The sequence below is a fragment of the Molossus molossus genome, unplaced genomic scaffold (genome assembly GCF_014108415.1).
Source record: "Molossus molossus isolate mMolMol1 unplaced genomic scaffold, mMolMol1.p scaffold_m16_p_1, whole genome shotgun sequence".
NCBI lineage: Eukaryota > Metazoa > Chordata > Mammalia > Chiroptera > Molossidae > Molossus > Molossus molossus.
In genome coordinates, this window is record NW_023425344.1 from 189,673,891 (window position 1) to 189,691,160 (window position 17,270).

Genomic DNA, 17,270 nt, shown 5'->3' on the forward strand with positions numbered 1-17,270 from the left:
CATGCCTAGAAAAAGGTTTGATCCTGCAGGGCAGGCAAAGGAGGGGGTATTCCTGTACTGCACAGTCAAGGGCACACAGAGGAAAGAATCCGGCTGGAGTGTCATTAGTTCTAACAAAATGTTTATTTTTCATTGATTTTTTAAAATTCCCTCTGGAGACTCCAATGGCAGCAATTCAAGATGGTTTTGCTAATGGAGAAAATGATGAAACAGTATCTAACACCTTAACCTTGACAAATGGCTTAGAAAGGCGAACTAAAACCTACAGTGAAGACAACTTTGAGGAACTCCAATATTTTCCAAACTTCTATGCACTCCTGAAAAGCATTGATTCAGGTAAAAACTATTTTCTAACCATGTGGAACAGAAACAGTAATTCCAGGAAATGTGTGGGTGGTTTTCTCTTCCTGTTTTCAGTTTCCAAATGCAATCCTCGATGACATTTATTGTGGCCTTGGGGGAAATAGTTCATGTCAATTTTTTCTAAAGGTGTGTACGAGTCATGGAAATATTTGGGAAAGGATAATCAGGAAAGGTGGAGTTTCTAGACAATTTAATCTTGTCAACAGAGGTTCATTTATTTGTTCAACAAACAGTTATTGAACATGTGCTGCGTTCATGGTGTTGGATGAACCTTGTGCAGGTGTGCAGATGAATCAGTGTCCCAGCCTGATGCAGTTCAGCCTCAACTCTTATTGCAAATATCTTTTTAAAGGCTTTATTCATTTTCCTCTCTTAGTGGGAACATAACTGATTTTTTTTTTAATGATTCAGAATTTTGCTTTTTAGACATTTTCAGCTTTAATCTTCAAAAATACTTACAGTGAAATAAACATTAGATTAAAGGATGTCAGGAGCCCAAAATACACTTGGGAAATGATTTGTTTTTTAAAAACAAAGTTCTTAATGTGTCTTGCTCTTTTCTCTTATATGTGTACCAAAATAACTTAACTGAAGATTTCAGTTCATGTTTATTTTTGGTTAATCTGTGAGGAGGAAATATTGAACAAATTTTCTGTTGTTGTTATTGTCTGGACAGATGCCCTGCCCTGTGTTAATGGCTCTTCTTCTTCCTATTCAAAGATTCAGTCCTGGATTGAACATTTGTAATAAGGGTTTCTGTATTTGTAACAATATTTCCCCCAAGAAGTGACTTTAGAGTAAGCTTTCATTACTGGAGAACATCCTTTGTCCTTCGGTTCCAGACACTGGCCAGATGGCACCAGCCCCTCTGCTGGCAACTGCAGGGCTGGTGATCCTGAGCGTCCATTCTGAGTCATTTTGCCCCATTGGTTGGCAGATGCCCAGCTCAGAACTGCTGTCATCCTGGTGATTTACTTCTTGCCAGTGAAGAGCATCAGTGTGATACCAAAGACTTGTATGGATATGACCTTGACCAAATAATAGGATGACTGAAGTCATTTACCAACCCTTTCTCAAAATCTCCCCCACACCTCTTCTCTTACCTTTCCTCGCTCCCGACATTGTGACTTTTATGGTATTTTAAAGATTTCACTGCATGGAATGTTTCTTATTTTATTTGTTTTTAATCTTCCAGTTTGTTTGTTTGGTTTTTTTACCCCATTCCATATTGCCTTTATTTTTGTAGACTTTTAATTTAAATATTTACACTGAGGTCTTTGATAGTACCCTTCTTTCTCACTCAAAATCTGAACCAATTGAGAAATAATAAAGTGATTAGAAAACCAAAATATCTCTGATGCTGATAAAGAGTGTATTGTGGGCCCTGGCTTGGCTTAGCAGTTAGAGCGTTGGCCCGCAGACCAGAGAGTCCTGGGTTCGGATGCTGCTAAGGGCACGTACCTCGGTTGCAGTTTGTCCCCACCCTAGTTGGGGTCGTGTGGGTGGCAACCACTCGATGTGTCTCTCTCACATCAATGTTTCTCTCTCTCTCTCTCTCTTCCTCCCTCTCTCCCTCCCACTCTATCTGAACACAAATGCAAAAATGTCCTGGGTTGAGGATAGAAAAAGAAAAAATAAATAAGTAAAAAGTTAAAAAAAAAAAAGAGTGTATTGTGGAATGAGGCTTAGGACGAGAGCCCACGGTGGGCCTGCACTCCCGCTCCTCAGTCTAGCTCTTGAAACAGCCAGTCTCAGGGATGGCCTGAGTGTGCGGATCAGGTGCTTTCCTCAGGTCTCTGCTTTCCACTGTTCCAGGGGAGCAGAAGGAAAAAAGATTTCCAATCCCCATTGGTAGAGAAATGTACACTGATGTCTACTGGCTACTAGTCACATGTATGGGAAGGCTGAAAAGATTGGGGGAAAGGCTAGGAATATGTAAAAGAAATTCTTCATAGCAGCTAAAAGAATAGGGAAATGAGCTCTCTTCTAGCATCTTAGTTTTTCTCTTTTTCAGAAATAGAAATAGATTTTTTTCATGATTTTATTTTATTTATTTATTCATTCATTCATTCATTCATTCATTCATTCATTCATTCATTTTATCTTTACCTGAGGACATTTTTGCATTTGTTGGGAGGGAGAAAAGGAGGAAGAGAGAGAGAGAGAGAGAGAGAGAGAGAGAGAGAGAGAGAGAGAGAGAGAGAGAAACATCGATGTGAGAGAGACACATTGACTGGTTGCCACCCACACAACCCCAACCAGGGCTGGGGACAAACTGCAACTGAGATACGTGCCCTTAGTGGGAACTGAACTCAGGACTGTCTGGTCCATGGACCATTGTTCTAACCACTGAACCAAATCAGCCAGGGCTCTGATTTTAGAATTAGCACATCTACTGAACTTTTATGGAATTATTGGTCATCTTGTTGCATCAAGATGCAGAACAATATGCCAAATATGAAAAGTTCCCAAGAAATGCTTACTAGTAGTTACCTATAGGGAAGGAGAAGTTGGGAGGAGGAAGAGAATGTTTCTTTGACTATTATGTACTTTTGTACTATTGGAATATTTTTACTGTATATATATATGTATATGTATATGTTTATGTATATGTACATGTGTGTGTGTATATATATATTCTTTCAAATGAAAGAAAGTATAGAAAGTAATATATACTTACTGGTAAAAAATAAACCTTACATTTAAATAATAAACATACATGTATGTTCTTATTTAAAATATTAAACTTTTCCTGGACAGTTTGGCTCAGTAGTTAGAGCATCGGCCCTCAGACCAAAGAGTCTCAGGTTCAATTTCCAGTCAAGGACATGTACCTTGGTTATGGGTTCAATCCCCGACCCCGATTGGGGTTGTGCAGGAGGCAACCAATTGATGTTTCTCTCTCTTTCTCTGTCCCTCCCACCCTCCTCTACCTAAAAAAAAAAAAAAAAAAAAATCAATGAAAAAATATCCTCAAGTGAAGATATATATATATTTTTTTGATTAATGAAAATGGGTTGTTTTTGCCATCAAAAATGTACAGCCTGAGTAGAGAAGAGTTGTTTGATTACCAATCTTCTAACTATCCTTTAGAGTTCATGTTGTCTTGGGTCATAAACTGTCTCTATCATCTACTTCATTAATTAAATATCTTAGATTAAAGTAAATCTTTTTGGAGAAGTTATAATGGTCCATTGCTGAGAAAATTTAGTATACCTGTATGTTGTCCTGTATTCCCAATCAAGTCTTAGGCTTTCTGTAAATTAAATATAAATGGTTTTAGGTATAAATGTATGGAGAAATATTTCAATAAGATATTGTACTTTATAAATTGACATTGAAAGGTGAAGCTATATGCCACTAATTTTTTAAAATTATTTTGTCCTTTTATATAGAAAAAGAGCCAAAAGAGAAAGAAACACTGATTACTATCATGAAAACGTTGATTGACTTTGTGAAGATGATGGTAAAGTATGGCACCATATCTCCAGAAGAAGGAGTTTCCTATCTTGGTGAGAGTCCTATCTGTTTTGTTTTTACTATGGTTAGTTTTCATCATCCAAAGTGAGTTAAGGATTTGGCAATAACTTCTTCACTAATCTCATCATTTACGCCAAAATAGCCTGAATTATCTGGGTAACCAAAATTTTCCAGCTTGATAATGCATACAAATAAAATTAACCAGAAGTTTTAATAAACTTCTCATCTTTATAGACACCGTTTGAGCACACATCTTTCACATTTGTTATGTTTTATCTTGCCAACACAGAGACAATTTTATTAAAATTGAGCTTATTATTATTTTTTCAATTGTATTTGAATAGCTAGGATGAAGAGTCTTGACTTTAAACAGTGAGGTCTGTGTGTGAATAGGAGGAAAGAGCACTGGGCTGGGCATCGGTTCTGTCTCAGACCAGCTCTGTCATGTGGATGAAGACAAACGCCTCAGTTTTTGCATCTCAAATAAAGGACTTTATTATCTATAACAGGGGACAGTAAACTACTGTCCATGGGTCAAATCTGGTCCATCACCTACTTTTGTATAGCACACAAGCTAAGAATGGCCTCTATATTTTCAAATGGTTGAAAAAAAAATCAAAAGAATAGTATTTTGTCACATGAGAAAACTATGTAAAATTCAGATTTCATTGTTTGTAAATGAAGTTTTATTGGAACATATTTATTCACGTTTGTTTTAGTATCCGTGGCTGCTTTTGTGACATGGGGCGAGAGTTGAGCAGCTAAGACCATATGGCCTGGAAAGCCAAAAATATTTACTATCTGGCCCTTACAGAAAAAGTTTATCAAACTTTGATTCCTGGAACTTTATAAATAAGCTTGGACATTTTTTGATTCTGCATACAAGTTGTTGCTGTTGTTCTTTTAAAGTCTTTTATTTTCCTGCTTAGTTTAGTTAATCAACAAATACCATTCATCCCTGATGTCCTTTGGGCAAGATGACTTCACAGCCTTTTACTCTGATCTCTGATGAGGGAGGGAGAATTAAACAGAAGAGAAAATCTCAAAGGACCGAGCAATCTAGAATTATTCTGTATGAACTTCATTTTTTTCTACATAAAAAGAGTTTTACTGTTGTTGTTGTTTTTCTGATTATAAAAGAGTACATTTATTTTTTTAAAAATCAGTCAATGCAAAAAATGAAGTAAAAAAAATCACTCATAACACTAGCATTCATATAATATTTTGGTTTATGTCTTTCCAGATATTTTCTGTGTGTGTGTGAAAGCACACATCTATACCTGTGTCGTTTCTTTCTTTTACCTTCCTTAACAAAAAACAGATTCCTGTTCCACAGTGCTTTGTGGCCTACTTACTCACTTAGCAGTAGATCAAAGACGTTGTTTCAAATCGGTCATTGTTTCATACCACTACCCCATGACTCAGAACTTCCATACTTTAGTCATTTATCCTATGGAAATAAATTAGATATGCCACAAGGTTTATGTGCAAGGTAGATATTTTCACTGCTGTTTATGGCTGTGCTGTCCAATATGGTAGCTATTAATCACATGTTGCTATTGAAATGGAAAGAAATCAAAACTTAAAATCTAGTTTTTCATTTACACTGGGCACTTTTTTTTTTTTTTAAGAGAGAGAGTGGAATGGAGAGAGGAAAGGAGAGAGAGAGAGAGACAGAGAGACAGAGAGACAGAGAGACAGAGAGACAGAGAGAGAAACATCAATGTGAAAGAGACACATTGACTGGTTGCCTCCTGTAGGGCCAGGGATCAAATCTGCAACCTAGGTACATGCCCTTGAGTGGGAATCAAACCTGCAATCCTTTCATCTGAGGGCTGACACTCTAACCACTCAGCCACACTGGCCAGGCCTACACTAGGCACATTTGAGGCACTCAATTACCACATGTGCCTGGTGGCTACCATATTGAACAATACAAAAATTAATATTTCCATCATTGCAGAAAGTTCTATTGGGCAGCACCAGTTTAGAGGAACAAGACAATAGAAATGACTCAGATACTCCATAGGAGGAGAATATCCAAAATAAATTATTTCATTATTCTTATGTTAGACTACTTAAACTTTACTTATAAATGTTTGTGTTTTCAATAATTGGATGTTCATTACATATACAATATAAATTGGTTATAAAGGTTAATGACAGGCCATGGCTGGTTTGGCTCAGCAGTTGAAGCGTCAGCCTGTAAACCAGAGAGACCCAGGTTCGGTTTCCGCTAGGCCCTAGCGGCTAGGGGCACGTACCAAAAAAAAAAAAAGATTAATGACAGGAGGAAATGTTCACGATATACTGTTGAATGCTTAAAGCCATTTAGAATGTGACCTCAACTTTGGTGTTAAAAGATGAATATATGTATAGAAAGTTGGAAGGAAATATACCAAAATGTTATCTGGAATAAAACAGAATGTATCGTACAATAGAATATACTGGTTTCCTTCTCAAAAAAGAGTCATGGGGTAGGATGGAAGGAGGAGTTTACTTGGGGAGAAATAATGCAAAGTAATAATGGATTCTTTACAGATTAATTGCAAAGAAATGCTTGTTTGCAAATAGAAAGGAAAAAAAGCCTGCCCTATTAATGGGATGTATGTGGCTGGTTGAATAACTGAATACAAAAAGTGTGGATTTTAATGCATTGTCTACCTTCAGGTGGTTACTGTCTAAATTCATGTCTAGTGACACCTATATGATATTACGGCAAAGGGCAAAGTTAGAACAAAGACAAGGACATAGTTTTCACCTTGACAGCAACAGGGAAATTCTTACCCTTAAGACTATCTAACAACAGAACTGGCTGCTTCATGAATAATGAGGACCCTAAATGATAGAAATCCAACTCTTTGGCTTAAACAAAAAGAAAATTTAATTGCCTCATGTAACTGTAAAGTCCAGGCTTAAGAGGTGGTCTGGCTTCAAGTTTGTAAAGTCCAACAGTGTGAGGAGTCTCTCACTCCCCATCTCGCAGCTCTGACTTTCCATATGTTGATTCATTCCAAACAAGCTGTTCCCTGGCTTATAGGTACAAGCACAGCTCCAATCTCACATCCTCACAGTACAACAATCCCGATGAGAAGAGAGCCTCTTTCTCCCAGCGATTCTAGCACTGAATCTCACTGAGTCTCATGACCCAGCTTGAGTCATGTTCTTCTCCTTGAACCAATCGCTGTAGCCAGTAGGTGGGAAGACCTTGACCATCCTGGCCTGGTTAATTCAACCCTGACTTGAGCCAAATGTGCTGAGAGTGAGAAGGGTCTGAGGTCTCCAAAGGAAAATTAAGGTGTAGTTACAGAAGGTGTTGAGTAGGTTTCAATCCTGGGCATGTTCTAGCATAGCAGTGGCCACAAAAATATGGAAGAAACTTCTGCAATGAACTGAGTAGAAGGCTGAAGTTGAGAATCTCAGATAGTATTCTTTTTTTATCCTGAGAGTCTATGAGTCCTAGAAATAAAATCCATGTCAAAGCATCTTACTAGCAGTGTTAATATTGTGAAATTGCTATTGTGACATTTCTGGTAAGACTTAAACATTTCTGGTAGAAGTTTGATAGTTTTCCCCCTCCTTCCTCCAGAAAACTTGGATGAAACAATTGCTCTTCAGACCAAGAACAAGTTGGAAAAAAATGTTACTGACAATAAAAGCAAGCTTTTCCCAGGTATGATTTATTTAACTATTTTTCTACCTTTTACCACACCAATAACTTTTGAGTAATAAATAATGAACTTCAATAAACATTGATAAAGAATTATAGATTTTAAAAGTTTTAAAATCTCAACTCCAACTATAGGATTGTGTCTACAATGTTGGTTATTTTGTGGCCAGCTTCAGCACAGAAATCTGACCCCAAGAAGCACTGGAAATCGATGTACCCCTTTACTGAAGATCTTAGGAAGTAGGCATAGCCCCAAACAGCTGAGCTGCCATAGTCCCAGATTCTTAAGTGTTACTCTGAGTAATAAACTTGTTCGAAAATACAACATAAAGGAGAGAGTGTGCAACCACAGACTTACTTTTATTTGGAATCAAGATTCAAATTTACTTTGAGACCTGACATATCCCACTTGATTGCCTACATGAATTAATCTACGCTCTAATGACACAGTATGGCAGAAGAAAAAGAACACTAAACCAAAATCCAGAAAACTGGTAGGTTGGCCTACCTCTTTTGCTAACTCTCCCCTCTCTGGGTCTCACTTTCCTCTTCTATGAAATGGGAGGAGGGAATTAGAGTAGAGAATCACTAAGATCTCTTTCAGTTAAAAAAAAAAAAAAAAGACCTGAGCTCAAACTTAGTACCTTTTCAATGAAGTTTATTTCTACATTAGGAACTAATTAATAGATAGGGGATAGGGTTATAACAATAGAGCACAATCTGATTACAGCACCATCAGTGAAGAGTCATGAAGAAACAGATAGTACTAAGGAAGAAGCTGCTAAGATGGAAAAGGAATATGGAACCTTGAAGGATTCCACAAAAGATGATAACCCAAGAGGAAAAACAGATGCGCCAACAGGTACGGAATTGACAGCTCTAGGTTGGCAATGAAATTGGGGAAGCAAAGCTTTCACCACACCTGGAAGGGTGATCCACAAGTCAAGTCCCACCAAATCAGAAAAATTAACACCATCTGTATAGAAAACATTGAGCAATGTTTTCTTTTAATGTTCTTGAGTCTCCTGGGATGGCAAATTGGTTTTATCTTTGCGATGGTCTTTAATGTCTAATGGACTTTTGTGCTCGGGGAGGAATACTCATGACCATTTGTGCGTTAAACAACCATGTTCAATTTATAATCTTAGGAATTTATTAAGCAATATTTCTTTAAATGTAATTGTTGGCATTCCTCTCATAGTCACATACTACTTATTCAACAGTCATCAAAATTTATGGATTTGACAAAGCAAATTTTCTTAATTGTTCACAGTGATTGCAACCTGACACACACTTTTAAAGACTTGATTAAAAATAATAAATCAGCCCTGGCTGATTTTGCTCAGTGGTTAGAGCTTCAGCCTTCGGGCCAAAGGGATGCAGGTTTTATTCCCAGTCAAAGGCATGTACCTGGGTTGCAAGTTTGATCCCCAAGCCCGGTCAGTGCATAGGGGAGGCAGCCAATTGATGTGTCTCTTTCACATCAATGTCTCTCTCTCTCTCTCCCTCCCTTCTTAAAACTCTATCTAAAAAAAAAAAAATCAGCCCTGGCCGGTTTGGCTCAGCGGTTAGAGCGTCGGCCTGCGGTCCTGAGAGACCCGGGTTCGGTTCCCGCTAAGGGCACGTACCTCGGTTGCAGTTTGTCCCCAGCCCTGGTCGGTTGTGCAGGTGGCAGCCACTCGATGTGTTCCTTTCACGTCGATGTTTCTCTCTCTCTCTCTGTTCCTCTCTCTCCCTCCCACTCTACCTGAACAAAAAAAGGAAAAATGTCCTTGGGTGAGGATAAAAAAAATAAAATAAATAATAAAAAAAAAAAAAATCAGTGAAACTATCTTTGAGTGAGGATTAACAAATAATAGTAATAATAATAATATATCAAATTTTCTTAAATAAGCAAAATACCTTAAAAAGCAAAAGCCACATTAAACTAGTTCAATAATTACATAATTTATGGTTTTATCTTTATTCTTACATATTCCTAGGGTTATATTTTTACTCTGCCTTAGCAATTCTATGTGATATAAAATTTACATCTTCCTAAGATTTTAGAAACTTTATTATACCATGAAGAAAAAGACCCTGTGAGGCTGCAAGTTCTAAGTCATTAACCCTTTGATTTCATGTCAGGATACAGGATCTGGTTGCATAGTCCAGCAGTTCAAGCCCCTTTATTACAAAGTATGCCAGTTAGAGCATGGAGTATTTACAGCCCTGTTTCTCAGGTAGATATTCTTTTTCGGAAATTCAGTGCTTTTTACCAGAAATATTGAACAGGTGGCATAAGCCTACTTTATTTTTCTGTCACTCTGATATGTTGACCTCTTTGGCATAATTAGAACTTTACTTACGTCTTATCAGTGGCTCATTCGTAGGGTCATCTAGAGGTTATTTCCCCTGAGAGCTGAGGGAGTGGGTCATGGCTCTCCCTGGGAGTGGGCATGACATTCAGCTAATTTATCATCTGAAAACACACCATTCTCTTCATTGTTTATTATGTCTAATCATTAACGGCAATGAACTGATGGACTTTGTTTATTCCCTGTATAGTATGATTACGTCACAGCTCTTAATTTTGAAGTGACTGCTTGGCCCACTTACAGTTCCCAATTACCCCTGCATATATGAATAGAAACCATTCTATTCATACTTGATAGGACCATTCATTTTTGTTGTTGTTGTTACTCCTCACCGCTGAAGGATATTTTTTCCATTGATTTTTAGAGAGAGTAGAAGAGAGGGAAGAAGAGAGAGAGAAACATCAATGTGAGAAAGACACATCGGTTGGTTGCCTCACACAGGAGCCCCAACAGGGACCAGAGATAGAACCTGCAACCCAGATACATGCCCTTGACTGGGAATCAAACCCACAGCACTTTGGCGTGCAGGCTGATGTTCTAACCACTGAGAAGCCAGTCAGAGCGATAGACCCATTCTTAACAGTGTCTGTGTATTAAATAAATAAATAATTAATTAATTAGCTATGTAGTTACTACCTTGTAGCTTAATAAAAGCAAGAAAATTACAATTTTCCTTATATATTACAACTACCTTTAACACTTCATATTAACTTTTTCCATTTATGTATGTTGTTCTAGATGGTGATAATGATGACTTTATGCTTCCATGGGAATAGCTTGGGCCGTAGGAACCCCCTCCCCAACTTTGTCTTCTGTCCTTCTAGCACTGATCCAGTGGCTTTTAAAAGCATCTTTGCTCTCTGCAACAATAGGATATTCTAGACCCATTCTGAACTTTCCTGTGCCAAGACTTGAAATCAATTCACCTTCAAAGGATTCTTGGTTCCTTTTTGCAGAAAATATAGAGACCTGAACGTGGGTTATATGGGTTCAAATGAGTGGTGATGTTGGCCGAAGGTATTGCTTCCATTTGTTATTTTGGGACTTTTTGGAGACAGTGTTGAAAAAGAATTTTTTTCTTAATATATAAAATTCATGTTGATTTTTTCTATCTTATGAAGTTTTATATTATTGCACCCTCCTTTTCTCTGGTATGGATTTCAAAGATGTTCACAATTTTTTTCTATGTTCACATTGCTGACATATCAGCTCTGTAGTGGCCTGTGTTAAGAAAGGTGACAATGTTGCATCTGGGCTCAGGAGGAAAGAATATTGGAATGATTACTTATAACGTTTGTCATGGGAGGTAGAAGGGGGAATTGGTGAGGTATTTGCCATGTTTGCTGACTCTGGAGACCAGTCACACTATCTTGATACTTCTACTCAACCCTACACCCACTTTGGATCAGTGATAAACTTTTCTTTAATATCTTTGTGGTTTTTTTGGAAATTGTGGTAAAATACATACAACATAAAATTTACCATCTTACCCATTTTTAAATGTACAGTTCAGCCCTGGCCAGTTTGGCTCAGTGGTTAAAGCATTGGCCTGCGGATGAGAGAGACCCGGGTTTGGTTCCCGCTAAGGGCACGTACCTCGGTTGCCGTTTGTCCCCCACCACAGTCGTGTGTCTCTGTCACGTCATGTTTCTCTCTCTCTCTCTCTTTCTCCCTCTCTCCCTCCCGCTCTGTCTAAAGATAAATGCAATAAATGTCCTCGGATGAGGATAAAAATGAAAAAATAAAATCAATAAAACAAAATTTTTTTAAAAAATGTACAGTTCAGTGGCTTAAAGTACACTCATGCCATGGTGCTGCCATCAGCACCACCCATTTTCAGAACTCTTTTAAAGCAAAACTGAAGCTCTACTTATTTCCTCCTCCTTCCCCAGCCCCTGGCAGCCACCATTCTACCTTTTAGCTCTGAATTTGATTAATTTAGGTACCTCATGTAAGTGGAATCATACAGTATTTGTCCTTTTGTGATTGACTTACTTCACTTAGCATAATGTTCTCAAGGTTCATCTCTATTGCAATATGTTAGAATTCCCTTCCTGTTTAAGGCTGAATGATATTCCATTGTATGTATATACATTTGGTTTATCCACCCATTTGTCTGTGGACACTTGGGTTGCTTCTACCCTTTGGATATTGTGAATAATGCTGCTCTGAATGTGGGTGTACAAATAGTTCCTTGAGATCCTACACTCAGTTTTGGGGCGGGAAATTCCAGAAGTGAAATTACTAAATCATATGGTAATTCTATTTTTAATTTGTTGAGGAATTTCATACTGTTTCCATAGCAACTGCACCCTTTTACATTTCCATCACACTGCAAGTGTTCTGATTTCTCTACATCTTCACCAAAACTTGTTTTCTCTTTTTTATATTTTATGGTAGCCATCCTAATGGATATGATGTGGAGGATGAGTGGTAAAGTTCTGAAAGATAGCTAACCTGGGAAAGAGTGGTCCTCTGGCCCGAAACAGAGAGCCAGGGATCGAGCAGCTCAAAACTCTGCCGCTCACTCCAGCAGAACCCGGTCTGCCTGAACCATCTCCTCTGCCAGTAACGCATGTGGAATGAAGGTGTTTCCCTAGAACACGGCAAACAATTGGCTGGGTCCTTTGACTTGCTAAGGCAGCATGCCCTAGCCAGTGCCTAAGACACCACCTTATATCGCTGTGCAAATATTTCTAGGAATAGGTGCTGACAGGTCTCTTGGCTTATTTTAGGAAAATATTATGCTAAAAAAGAATGTGAAGGAACTGATTCTTGGTAGTCCACTATTGCCTATTTAGGACATGAGTGAGTGGAGACTAATGAGGAGGTTAGATTTCTTTCTCACTGAGATTTCCATCAGATAATAATGAGGAGAGAGGAGCGTAAAACTCCACCCGTTTATCTAGGGGGTAAAAAGGAGAAACATCTATAACAAGAATAAATTAATAATAAAAAAAAAAACTCCACCCATTTAGTGTTACTCTTTGTAATGGCTCTTCTGAAACATTAGAAAGAGGTAGGGATTTGAGACTCAAATTAGTCCCCCATCCCCCACCCCATTATTTAGAGTTTAATTTATTCATTCTATTCCTGACCCCTATTACTCTGGGATAAGGAAAAGTGATTCTAGTACACTTTAGAAAATACCAAACTGAGCTCTAAGTCAAGGGCGCACATTTCTTGAAAGAGCAAATTGTAATTAATCCCCCAAAGGACATATTATAATATATAACTTTACATTCACTGTTGCTTTATTTGCACTTTTTTCTAAAGCTACTTTGCTTCTCTGTTATAAAACCCACTGAGGAAAACACTTGTCTTTACGCAGAAAAATAAAAGCATCCATATGGGTGAAGGTAGGGTTGACTGGGTTTTCTGAGACAGTTACTCAGCACTAAATAAACACTTACTCTGCTGGCCTGCCTGGCACTGTGTTCAGGAAGTAGAGCTACAGAAAGAATATAAGAACCACCGCTTGGCTCTGAGGACTCAAGCAAGCTTTCAAATGACCTGAGAGTAGTTCTTAACCCACCTGTGGGCAAGTGTAACACAAACCACCTCCTTTATTGATGAAGCAGGAGTGTTTATAACAGGCTCCCTTCAGAGAGCAAGTTGGAGGACATTACAGAGCAGAGCAAGGGATGGCCCAGCTAAAACCACTTAAGGAATTAATTATAAGCTAGACACATTAGCAGGAATGTCTGTAGGGAATCTGTTTTTGATTTTGCATGTGAGGTGTGACAGCAAATATTTATTAACCATGCCAAGCATATGTTGAATCCTTGGGGAATAGAAATAATAGTAATAATGATAATAATAACCTACATTTATATAACTCCAACTTATGGACCATGTTTACATGTATCTCATTTCAGGCAGACAATATAAAAAATCCAATTTAATTACCAATGATAAAATATGACACATTCTCCCATGAATATTATTTACTTAAATTATTTAAACTCTTGCTTTCTACAAGGACACACATTAAGAATAATATTTTAAAATATTGATTTCTACTTGGTGTAGGTATTTGAATAATTTAATAATTATTCCTAAATTTAGGAATGTGCCAATGAAATAAAATGTATTCTACTTTCAACCATATCTATAAAGTTGCTTAACTTTTCAAGTACATTGCTCTCTGGAGACCAAGGAAAAGTACTTTAAAACTTGACTCCGTGATCTGAGTGTGCTCTCTTTGCCAGTCAATTTTTACTCGTTCATCTCTGCTTTACGAGTCACTGAAGATCTTTTTTATAGATTTTGATATCATCTAAGGGGTGAGATAAACATTATAATACCCATAAACTCATTCCAGTGCTACACTTCATCAGATTTATGGCCAGACAATGAAATTGGGTTTAAAAAGTGATCTCTAACATACCTTTCATTTAAATATTCTATCATTTCCACATTTTTACAGAAGCCAGGAAAGAGAAGGTAGCCTACTTAATGAATAAATTGATAAATTGACTAGCTCATGTGGATGTTTTTATTTTAAAAGCAACTTAAGAGGAGAATATTCATGCCTTTATTCAAGCCCCAAGGCATTCTGCTAGAAATGTCCAAAAATAGTGAGTCCTGTCTTCCCCACTGTGAATTAGCAAGCGTACCAAGAGCTAAGCACAGGCACGGAGACCTACCACCAACACAGGTTTTCCAAGGACAGCAAGGAGAATGTCTTCCCATAGAAATCATGAATCATCCTTTCAGGATTCGCTCCTTTATTTACAAATAAGTAATCCAAGGCTCAGAAGATGAAGTGACTCACCCAATATCTCCTAGCCACAGAGCAGCAGAACCCTGGCCAGTGTGCTCAGTGGTTAGAGCGTCGGCCTGCACACCACAGGCTCTCCGGCTTGATTCCTGGTCAAGGGCACATACCTGGGTTACAGGTTCGATCAATGTGTCTCTCTCACATCTATGTGTCTCTTTCTCTTGCTCTCTCTCTCTCCCCCCATCTCGTTCCTTTCCTCCCTCCCCCCGCCTTTCACTCTCTGGAAATCAATGGGAAAAATAACCTTGGGTGAGGATAGCAACAAAAATAGCGCCAGAGTTGGGCCTTGAACTCATGTCCCTTCACCTCATCCAGTACGCATTCCACTATTCCATGCTGTATATTTTGGACATATAAAATGTCATCATTGTATAGAAATTCTTGAATTGGATGGCTCTGGGGCCCATGTTGGCATCCATGATACCAGCATCAGTTGCTTTGCTTAATGTAGTTCAAAATTGTCATCATATAATCTTTACTGAAAGAATTTTAAGCATCATCTAATAAACTTAATTTTCATAAACACTCTTTTAGAAGCTCTAATATCTTTAGTATACCCAGTACTCAATAGGTTAACTCTTCCACAACGTTTCTAAGGGGGTGTGGATCGGGATAGCGTAGCAGGGTCAGGACAACTTCATGTACAAAAAGGGGTATTTCTTTTGCAGTGCTGAAAACCCAGCAGCCAGAAGAGCGGGGCTGCCTCGGGAGTCTGGCCCTCTTCCCATCTGCTGCAGCATATGTTTTCAGGCTTGTGCCATATTACCTCAGCCATGAGCTATTTTTTTCCACAGGAAGCTGAAATAAATTTGAAAAAAATAACCCACTTTCCAAAGTGGACTCTCATGGGCTTTCAGTGCACACTGTGTAAACAAAAGATTTGCTTTCCGGCTCCTGAGAAGAGAACATGTAAATAGAAACCAGCTGCTTCTCTCCAAGAGCAGAGGCGTACCTGATTTCATTCCCACTGTTACATGCTCCTCTGATTGTTTGGAGGTCCAGTACCCGCGGCAGTGGTTCCAAAACTTGATCCCACATTGGATCATCTCAGGATTGTAAAAAAATCAAAACAAGCCCGGCCGGTGTGACTCAGTGGTTGAGCATTGACCCATGTACCAAGAGGTCGCCAGTTTGATTCCTGGTGGGGGCACATGCTCAGGTTGTGAGCCAGATCCCCAGTGGCTGCTAATCAGTGTTCTCTCTCATGGATGCTTCTATTTCTCTCTCCCTCTCCTTTTCCCTCTCTACAATCAATAAAGGAAAAACAACAACAAAATACCTGATACTTGGACCCTACCCCCAGATGTTCTGACTTAGTTGATATAAGGAAGGAATGACTTGGGCCTTGGGATTTTTGAAAGGTCCCCAAAGTGATTCTAATGTGTAGCTAAGTCTGAGAACCACTGCTTTATTGATCTAAAAGGTGGATTCTGCCCAGCCACTCATTAGAGGCTCATTCCAGTTCAAGAGTAGGCTCTGGCGCTTACTCAGTTATGTCCCCATGGGCCTGTCACTTAACCTCTCTGAGCCTTGGTTCCATCATGAGTAAAATGGGAATAATAATGCTTATTTCAGAGCTCTGTGAAGATTAAATAACATATGGATATAGTATGTCTAGCACATTTGGAGGTATTACAAATGTTTCTGATATAACCATCATTTAAATTCAGAATTTATTAAATTTCGAGTCTTTCCAATAAAGTTTACTTTTGTGTAAAAAAAAAGAGCCCTGACCGGTCTGGTTCAGTGGTTAGAGCGTCAGCCTGCGGTCCGGAGAGACCCAGGTTCAGTTCCCCCTAAGGGTATGTACTTCGGTTGCAGTTCGTCCCCGGTTCTGGTTGGGTCGTGTGGGTGGCAACCACTCGATGTGTCCCTTTCACGTCGATGTTTCTCTTTTTCTCTCCCCCTCCCACTCTATCTGAACAAAATATCAAAAAATGTCCTTGGGTGAGAATAATAAAAAAAGAAAGAAGGAAGGAAGGAAGGAAGGAAGGAAGGAAGGAAGGAAGGAAGGAAGGAAGGAAGGAAGGAAGGAAGGAAGGAAGGAAGGAGGGAAGGAATACCATTTATATTTTTAAATTGCATTTTCTCTAGTTTTGGTTCCATTCTCATCAAGTAATTTTCTGATTATAATTTGGCTACTATATCAAAAGCTTGTACCAATTTACTCATTCCACTAATATTTATTGAGAGCCTACCTATGGGTCAGGCTTTATTCTAGGCATGGGAGTACATCAGCAAACAAGAAATATTTCTAAGGGAGGAAGACAATAAACTTAAATAAATTATGTGATATGGTGGAAAGTGTTAAGTGCTATGGATAAAAATAAAGCAGAAAAGGGAGGGTGAGGGAGATGGGGGTTTGTGTTAGAGACATTTCCTAATTAAGTTTGTTCTGAGCCACAAGATGGTCGTATTTTTAATGGATTGCAGTCTAGTTTTCTTTGAGTTGCAGTAAACTCACTCTCTGTTGTGGGTTAATAATGGCAATATAAGTGGATAAAATCACTTTTAGTGCATTTCATAAATTCAATATCTTATTTATTTATTTATTTATTTATTTATTTATTTATTTCCTCACCCGAGGACTTTTTGTTTCCATTTTTTTGTTCAGATA

The 17,270-nt window shown here is 38.3% G+C and overlaps 1 protein-coding gene across 1 annotated transcript in view; it reads left to right on the top strand.

Moving 5' to 3' along the window:
* Window positions 1-17,270, top strand: part of SCG3 (secretogranin III) — a 47,035-nt gene that overhangs the window by 11,727 nt on the left and 18,038 nt on the right. Inside the window, exons 8-11 of the mRNA XM_036266065.1 lie at window positions 159-336; window positions 3,759-3,875; window positions 7,433-7,516; window positions 8,244-8,375. Of these exons, the coding sequence (XP_036121958.1) occupies window positions 159-336; window positions 3,759-3,875; window positions 7,433-7,516; window positions 8,244-8,375 (511 nt within the window). The remainder of the gene's footprint in view (window positions 1-158; window positions 337-3,758; window positions 3,876-7,432; window positions 7,517-8,243; window positions 8,376-17,270) is intronic.